Source organism: Macrobrachium rosenbergii, chromosome 19, assembly GCF_040412425.1.
Source record: "Macrobrachium rosenbergii isolate ZJJX-2024 chromosome 19, ASM4041242v1, whole genome shotgun sequence".
NCBI classification, from domain to species: domain Eukaryota; kingdom Metazoa; phylum Arthropoda; class Malacostraca; order Decapoda; family Palaemonidae; genus Macrobrachium; species Macrobrachium rosenbergii.
The window spans coordinates 2,551,657-2,561,656 of NC_089759.1; the positions used below are offsets into that span (position 1 = coordinate 2,551,657).

General features: G+C 37.3%; 1 protein-coding gene across 2 annotated transcripts in view; it reads right to left on the reverse strand.

Annotated features, from left to right (window-relative positions):
- LOC136848557 (uncharacterized) overlaps positions 1-10,000 on the reverse strand; it is a 35,925-nt gene that overhangs the window by 7,441 nt on the left and 18,484 nt on the right. For both annotated transcript variants that reach the window (XM_067120840.1, XM_067120841.1), the window contains exon 5: positions 1,896-2,033. In XM_067120840.1, coding sequence (XP_066976941.1) covers positions 1,896-2,000 — 105 coding nt within the window. In that variant the 5' untranslated portion in view covers positions 2,001-2,033. The remainder of the gene's footprint in view (positions 1-1,895; positions 2,034-10,000) is intronic.

The following is a 10,000-nucleotide window of genomic DNA, read 5'->3' on the forward strand; positions in this document are numbered from 1 at the left end:
ATTTATTTATTTATTTATTTATTTATTTATTTATTTAGAGAGAGAGAGAGAGAGAGAGAGAGAGAGAGGGAAAGAATACTTTCCCTTCACTTGATCAACTTCCTATGAGATTAAAGAGGCTTTTTCAGCTCGTAAAAGTTTCAAGGTTCTGGAATCATTGAAGAAATGCCAGAGCTGTACACGCAGAGAGAGAGAGAGAGAGAGAGAGAGAGAGAGAGAGAGAGAGAGAGAGAACGGTTTTTTACTTCATGCCTGTATATTATGTCTATTACACTGCCTCAGCGGCTGATGGGAGACAAGTAATTGCCATTCTTGTCGCAGAAACGACAAAAAGCGGCGCGTTTATCTTCCCGAGATTCCATTAACATATATCCAATTGACAGGGTTGAATTTAATTGAATATAGAATTCAGGCCAAAGGCCAAGCACTGGGACCTATGAAGTCATTCAGCGCTGGAAAGGAAATTGACAGTGAAAACGTTTAAAAGGTGTAACAGGAGGAAAACCTCAAAGCAGTTGCACTATGAATCAGTTGTTAGGAGAGGGTTGAGGAAAGTAAGATGGAGGAAAGAGAATATGAAAGGAGGTACAGTGAAAGGAACGAAAGGGGTTGCAGCTGGGGGCCGAAGGCACGCCGCAAAGAACCTCAAGTAATGCCCATCAATTGCATACCCCGCTACGGGGTATACAATTGATAGATATTTGAAACCTTGTAGGAGTCTCAGTCTTTCGCTTTATCTTTATTCAGCTTCGATTTATTGGCCTTCCCAATTCTTCAGAGCAAATTGTTTGTTTTTATTAAATATATATATATACATACATATATATATATATATACACATATATATATATATATATATATATATATATATATATATATATATATATATATATATATATATATATATATATATATATATATATATATATATATATATATATATATATATATATATATATATATATATATATATATATATATATAGGGTCATGAAGTAAAAAAGCGAAGTTTTTGAACGCCAGTACACCATTCTCTGTCTGTCTGTCTGACTGTCTGTCTTTCTCCCTTCCTCCCTGTCTGTCTCTCTTCCTATCTCTCTGTCTCTGTCTCTCTCTCTCTCTCTCTCTCTCTCTCTCTCTCTCTCCTTCCGTCTGTCTGTCTCCCTCTCTCTCCCTCTTTCTCTGACTGTCTTTCTCCCTCTGTCTGTCTGTCTCTCTCTTTCTCTCTTTTACATAAAAAAAATAAAAAAACGTTCTCATGGCAACCCATAACTAGCATTGAATCAAGCAATACCTGTCTGCGTATACCTGGTTTCTCAGTATCTCTAAATATTTTAAGACCATTCAGCCCGTGCACACCAGTCGTTCACAGCCAAATTCAACTATTCCCTATATTTCTTGCAGTCTCTCTCTCTCTCTCTCTCTCTCTCTCTCTCTCTCTCTCTCTCTCTCTCTCTCTCGACAAACTCTCTCTGTAGCGTGTCCCAAATTCTTGTATTTATGCTGGATGAGGAGGTCAGTTGATCGTGTGGGCGGGAGCCTCCTTATCGGAGAGGATATATTGTATATTTATGTATTACTGCGGATTTTATTCACTGATCTACCTTATTATTTCACCCTGGAGCCCTGTAGTACTTATAGTCTGTTGACTCTCTCTCTCTCTCTCTCTCTCTCTCTCTCTCTCTCTCTCTCTCTCTCTCTCTCTCTCTCTCTCTCCCTGCAGGCTGATTTACCTTTGGAGCCCTGTAGGGTTTATAGTCTGTTGACTCTCTCTCTCTCTCTCTCTCTCTCTCTCTCTCTCTCTCTCTGCAGGCTGATTTCCCGTTGGAGGCCTGTTGGGTTTATAGACTGTTGATTATCTCTGTCTCTAATTCACAAAATAATTCTGAGACTTACTTGTATGACAGACGGGAAGGGGATCACCAATTCCACATCTGGCGTCGCAATCTCGATGGCGTCGTGCAGCTTCTCGTATAATGTTCCCGTGGTCGTGGCGACCATAACAGCAGCTATGGCTGTTAGGTGAATTATTACCTGTGCGAAAAAAGCAGCATTTAGTTTGAAACGGTCTTTTTCACGGAGTGTCTATTATTATTATTATTATTATTATTATTATTATTATTATTATTATTATTATTATTATTATTATTATTATTATTATTATTATTATTATTATCCTCTTTACAAGTTCTGGATTTCGTATCTGCTAAGAAATCAAGAAGAAAAAAATCAAGAATATTATTATTATTATCATCATTAATTTGCATAATATGCCCACAAACGTATGTAAATAAGCTGTCATCTTGAAAAACAAAGTTTGGAGAGAAGAGTATCCCTGTATGACAAAACAGTTTCGAGAATGGAATAAAAAAAAAAACAAGATAAAAACAAACTGCCAAACACGTAAACATAAGCATCACAGTAAAAAAAAAAAGAAGAGCCAAACACGTAAATATAAACATCATTGTTAGATGGGACGTCCCATGAACAGCCTGCATACTGGTGGATTATAGAGCCCCTTCAAACTTAAGGGAATTGTGTTATGATATATAGTTAAGGGAATTAAAGTCCTCTTTAACGGTGTTGTGGGAATCTAGTGCCGTTGTTCCATGCTTCATTCACATCCCAGCACACACACACACAGACACACACACACACTAGCATAGTTAATTTCCTCCAAATTGTATCTCTTCTCTTTGTATTTCATCTTCTGAATAATAATAATAATAATAATAATAATAATAATAATAATAATAATAATAATAATAATATAATAATAATAATAATAATTAATAACTGTTTTCGGCTTAACGCCGAATCTCTTTTCCCTTAGCACAAAATTAATTTTCTTTAGCCTAACGTAACTTGTTAACACTTCATTTATGGGTCTTTTTTTTTTTTCAATTTCCCAATTTTTCATAAGTTAACTACCATTCCTCTCCCTTAGCACTTTTCGTTTGCCTCAGAATAGCAAGTGTCACCAGAACGCTGACAGAAAATGCTGTCAGGTGAGAGTTATCTCATTAATCATTTCGGCAGAAACTATGTTTTTTTTTATGGTTAGTCTCGATACATGTCATTATTGTCCAAAGTAACACATCACACTTTGCATACGTGCTTTACAAAGCACCACGAACCCACAATGTTCTCAGTTTCCGTATCAATGAAAGATCACAAGAGAATTCAGTAAATCTACTGTACACGATATTTCAAGCTCTTCTAATCTTTTAATTGCTGCTGCTCTGTGTAAAACCTGAAGGGAGTTGCTTTCCTTCCTCTCAGCAATCACCAGACCCAGCTGGTCCAGCTGGCAGCACTTGGATTATGGGCCCTTACCAGCTCAAGGCACGAGCCCCTGCTGCCTTGTAGGCTGACGCATCTTTAGACTTAAAGGCTAGATCCATGACTGTAAATTGTGCCCTTGATCAGGTTGAGCACAAGAACTCAACGGCATCAGGATGAAGGAAAGAACAGGATGAAGGAAAGGGTTATGGAGCTGAGTCCTTTTCCTCCTTGGCTTCAGTGCTGGATACTTATTGAATGACCTTGGTTAAAATCCAGGAAGCAGCGGGGGGGGGGGGTTTCATTGTCCTTAGCCAGTTAAGAACTGCTTACTGCAAGGAAATGTATATCCTTTGGTGTTTGTAGCCAATCAATCCTCCACGGATTCTGCGACATTAATGGGTAGGCACGATTCTGAAGTGACACATGTCTTGGGCATATGGTGAGCCTAAGAATCTTCAGATTTATCAATACTACAGATAAACTGAAAATGGGAAACTGGGTCATAACTCTGAATCAAAATACAAAGGTAGGAGAGGTAGGAAATGAATTCAAGAGATATCGACTAAATGTCATAGCTGTTGGGGAATCACAGTGCAAAGGAATGGGGAAAGAGAGACTGAATGGGGCTAATGTGCATAATTATCCAGGAAGAGCAGAGGGAATTGGTAGATAAGGAATAAGCATGATTTTAAAAACTAATGAAAAAAATACGATGATTGATTAGTGGACAGTGAGCAATAGATTACTGCTTCCAAGATTTATATCAAAAGAGTGCAATCTGGACATTGTGAATTGCTATGCATTAACAGTTGAACTTTCCAGACAAATAAAAGATGAAATTTATATGCAAGTGCATAATGTTAAAATTGAAATACAAGAGACTTGACAAGTTTTGTTGGCGACGTGAAAGTAAAAGTTAGTAAGAACAATGAAAGTGTGGAGGGTGTAATGTACAGGAAGACCTGGGGAGATTGACGACAAAAATGGGACAGAATAGATTAGTTTTCGTATAAAATCATCTGGTAACTGGAGGTACTCTTTTCCCAAAAAAGAGCGTCCTGAAATGTACTTGGCCATCTCCAGCTGGCAATCATAGGAACCAGGCAGATCACATAGCTGCTAATCTCTAAAGAGAAAAATTCTCTGAGGATTATTAAGGGCTAGACAGGGTCAGATGCTGGCAGTGATCAACAACTTGTCATAACCACACTAAAGGCTCGTCTTCACTAAAAACATTTAGTATGGGTACTTGCAAACGCACCCATACTAAAAATACACAAGCTGGAATTCTATGAGTATACTGGAAAGTTATAAAAAGCGTTTGACAGTTCGTCTCATAGACGACTAGGCAAACTTGATGGAAATCCTAGTGAATTATTTTCCTCATCAGAAAATTTATACAGAACAAATACGTAATTATGATTCTCACAGATAAATGTTCCAAAAATAAACGAAATACCAACTATATCTACCGTCATAAAAGACGAATTAAAATTCGGTAGCTGGACAAACTGAAAATGTATAATCAGACAACAATTCTTCAAGGAATTTGTGTCCACGACGTCGGGCTGGAATTGAGGAAGTCAGACAACAAATTTCACAGGTTCATGTAGCAATATACATAAATAAATTGGATGTCCACAAAGAAATTGTATATTTAGCTGAGTAAAGATTCTATATGGCACGAAGGTATCAACAAAGAAAAGGTGTTGCAGAAGATATCAAATAACACAGGACCATTTCTGACAAAACTTTGCAATGCATTCATTTTTGCCCGATTTAGCAGAAATATATTTATATATTTTATTTTATTACTTGTTTAAAAATTAGCGTGGAATGATTTACGAACAGGCGACAGTGTTTTTTGTGAATGCAAGCTCCTAGAATTCCTGAAATTAGAATGGTCTAGTTTTAGAAGTGTTTGAGTTGGCCCGACATTTGCAATGTCTAGATGAAAGGGGAATATCGTTCTTCTTATTACACTACTCTTTAGTGTCACCATTGAAGCCCAAATTGAAAATCGAGGACCTTCCTATAGTCTTTGAGATTGTCCTCTTGTCCTCCTGCTGGGTAAATGTTATGCCCAATTTCCAGCAAGTCAGTTGGTCACTGACACCCCATTGGTCTAGCCCATATGCCAAAGGGGCATACAGGTATTTCAGATAAAATAAACAGAAACATTGTGGTTAAAAATATCCTTTCATTGGGAAGACAAAAACATCATCGCAAATTCAGATATAAAATACATTTTGGTTCTAGTTAATCTTTCTAAGGAATCTGCTGCATCAGCGCCTAAATTATTTTCCGCCACTGGGCCAGGAGATGAATGCCATCTTACCCATTTGACTGGAAACAGTCTGAATCTCGTGAAATCTGCTTTTTCCTTTCACACAACTGGCATAGTATGGTGCAAGTTACACTTTTTAGCATGTAAAATAACACTGAAGAACTGCATATCTTTTTTTATTTTTTCTAAAAAAAAAAAAAAAAGGAATTTCAACACCTCTCAGTCTTTTTTTTCCCGTGTGCTACACTAAACATGAGCTTAGGCTTCTTGCATTGACCAAACTCACTTTGTTCAGTTGGAAATGTCTCGACCTTTTCGATGATTATGCGAACAATAACTCAAAGATAATAATTTCTTATGGCATCGAGGAGTAGGGGGCCACTTTAACTTCATCATCAGAAACAATTAACCTAAAGCTCTACATCGAGTCAAAAGATTTGGCAGTAACATTCGGGAATTTGTGGAAGCCGCGGAGAAGATGAATCTCCCTCAGCTCTTCTTGCTGAGAAGAAGAGCTCGGTCAAAATTCTAAGCTTACCATGGCGAAGTGTTGATCCTGAGACCTCCTACAGTAAAACTGGGGTAACTGAGCGCAGCAAGCAACTGCCATCTCCGATGATCGATATGTATGTATAAAAAAAAAAAGAGACAGATTTACTCACGATCAGCCCTAAGTGGTTATGGTTTTTCGTTGATCCGCAGTGTTCTGAAGCTGTAAAATTTTCAAGTTTATTCTCTTTTGTTCCTTGGCCCCTTCTCAGCTCTGCTACCTATGATATATATATATATATATATATATATATATATATATATATATATATATATATATAAAGATATATATATAGATATATATATATATAAAGATATATATATATATATACATATATATATATATATGTATATGTATATATACACATACTAGCTGACCAAGCCGACACTACCCAGGATAACTGAATGACAACTGATAAGCTTTCTCTCTCTCTCTCTCTCTCTCTCTCTCTCTCTCTCTCTCTCTCTCTCTCTCTCTCACTTTTTCCCTCTTTCTCCTCCCTAACACCCCCTGTACTCTCTCTCTCACTTCCTCTCCCTCGCACTCTCTCCCTCTTTCACTCTCTCACTTCCTCTCCCTCTCACTCTTTCTGTCTCTCACTCTCTCCTTCTCTCTCTCCCTTTCTTTCTCTCTCCTTCCTTCCCTGTCTCTTTCCAGCTTTCTTTTCCCTAACACCTCCTCTGCTCTCTCTCTCACTTCCTCTCCCTCTCACTCTCTCTCTCTCTCAGTCACCCACTTCCCAATCCCCACCCCCTTTGGTGCCATTGCTGTCTTACTACCACAGTATTCTTTTCCAGATAGTAAGTCATATGTATACCGAAATTAGGTATGGTAAATGTGTAACGTTACTAAGTCTACAGGTATAACCAGCCCCGTTTCACGGGAGTAGCCAGCCCAGTTTCAGGGAATCCCCTCTCACCCCAACCCCTTTGGTGCCCTTTGGTGCTAGTGATGTCTTACCCCACAGTGCTGATTTGTAGATATTAAGTCATACGTATACCAGGTTTGGATGAAATTGCTTAATGCGTTTCAGAGTTATGCTGGTACATACACACACATGCATACATACATACATTTATATATACTCGTAATGTATATATATATATATATATATATATATATATATATATATATATATATATATATATATATATTATTCTTGACGTTATAATCTTTAGTTGTTATAATAGGCCTTTCAACTTTAGGGAAATCAATGGAGTGAGGCTGCTAGCTCCAAGACTTTTGCCAGAAAAAGGTATTAGAATTTTCGTTCTTTTGACTTTTTCTTCTGAGGATAGAAAAAAATGAAAAAAGTGACCTTGGTGACACAGGGAATAACAGGAAATAACCAACCTAGAAATGAATGACCTATTAATAAAAATTCCTAGAAATTAAGTTTGTTCAGACTAGATGATAGTGGTATTGTATAAATTTCATATTCCCCGTCATATTTATCGAGAAATTGCATTAATAGTGAATAAGCTAAAAAAAGAAATAAATAAATAATATCAAAGAGTGACTAAGGTTGAACCGACTGAATGGAATATGTTCTACAATGAATCACTGGCTAAGCGTTTTGACTTAGCGAAGGCTGTCTGTACTTTTTTGCACGCACATTGTCATGACATCGCCATAAATTGCTAATGGGCAAAAGTAAACTCTCTCTCTCTCTCTCTCTCTCTCTCTCTCTCTCTCTCTCTCTCTCTCTCTCAGCTGAACATCAGAAATTATATCTATCACCAAAAGGTCCATTAATTTTCTCTCTGATTTTCTTCATGCAAGCACTGTAAAAGCAACAGGCGTTATGTCAATACAGCCACGAAGACTTTGACCCTATAATATTTAGGCAAAAGAAACTGTTTCCACTACCCTGCGAAGTCGCGTTCAGTGCATGATATCACACTCAGCTATATACACACACACATATATATATATATATATATATATATATATATATATATATATATATATATATATATATATATATATATATATATATATATATATATATCTTGTTCCCAAGTGAGATCCAGATATCCACTGACGAATTTTTGCGTGAATTAGAGATAAGACTCAGATTCTGAAACTCAGGCGTATAGCACAAGAAAATCGCTAAGAAAAGGATTATTATTGATTACTGGAATAGAATATAGAATAGAATATAGAATTTATGCCAAAGGCCAAGCGCTGGGACCTATGAGGTCATTCAGCGCTGAAAGGGAATTTGGTAATAAAAAAAGTTTGAAAGGTGTAACAGGAGGAAAACCTCAAAGCAGTTGCACTAAGAGACAATTTTTAGAAAGGGTGGAAAGTCACATAGAAGAAAGAGAATACGAACGGAGGTACAGTAAAAGAAATGAAAGTGGTTGCAGCTTGGGTCCTAAGGAAGGGACGCTGCAAAGACCCTGAAGTAATGCCTACAGTACACCACGTGAGGAGCAATGATGGCACTATCCCCCTATGGAGTTGGCTATTGGAGATTTCTTTCTACTAACCACCTGACTGTAAAATCTTGTGTTTGGTCACGACAGCAAGATTTGGCAGTAAATATATGCCACTAAGTGAATCTCCTTCCGAATTTCACATACGCCGAGAAATAGTCCAACATTTGACTAGCTGACCAACCCGGCGCTGCCCGGGACAACGGAATGACAACTGATACCCTTTCTCTCTCTCTCTCTCTCTCTCTCTCTCTCTCTCTCTCTCTCTTGCAGAAGTCCTTTATTTCTCACACCGCTGGAGTGTGGAACAGCCTCCCCTCGAGGATATCGTGCAATTGGAACTTCAGAAGTTCAAGCGAAGGTGCAATGCATTACCACCCTACTCCTTGCAGTTCAATACAATTTTATCTATTTGTTAATTTATTATCTTTTTTCTTTTTTTTTTTAATAAGTGAGTGGATCTTTTCTTTCTGTATTTCCCTTTACCTCCTCTTACTTCTTCCTAATGAACACCTAAATATTGTTTGGAAGCTTGAGCACCAAGTCAATGGCACCGATGGGCTTGTTCCAAATGAATAGGTTTCACCTTCTGAATAATAATAATAATAATAATAATAATAATAATAATAATAATAATAATAATGAGCTAGAAAAATACTTTAATTCCGGAAAATTTTTCCTTTTACTAAATACTGAGCAGTGGAAAACATTTATTAGCTGATACTAATCACAGGATAATTTCCAGGACAGGCAAGTATCTGACACGGGAAATTTTGCGAGCAACGTCGTAAAAAGCGATCTGTGTTCAGAAAGGTTACATTTCATCGAACGTTCAAGATATGACGTTTAAAGTTCGGTGCTCTCAGCCCTCCCACCGGCTATTGCCCCTTGGTGGGACGTCAGGCTGGCAACCCCAACCCCACACCATGACGTCACCCGTGGCAGTCTCACTATCCACCCTTTGACGGGGAGCGAACGCTGGTCCCCGAGATTACCATGCTAACACGTTACTAACTGTACTAGCCAGGCGGCATCTGGGTTACAACCATCACTATACAGTAGGCTATCTATCGTGACGGTTATCGATCAATCATCCTGCTCAAACAGGCAGCGTCGTAATTGAGACGCACCTTTGTGTCTGTTCTAAAGGATGATTTAGGGCAGGGACACTCTTGAAAAAACAGTCATGTGGGCCGCCTGCGTGTATATATGTATATATGTATATGTGTGTATGTACAAAAGTGATTATAACCACACACACACACACACACACACACACATATATATATATATATATATATATATATATATATATATATATATATATATATATATATATATATATATATATATATATATATATATATATATATATATATTACTCTCAGAATTTAGGAATAAGAAATTTTTATGATATAAAAAAGAGAAACATACTTTT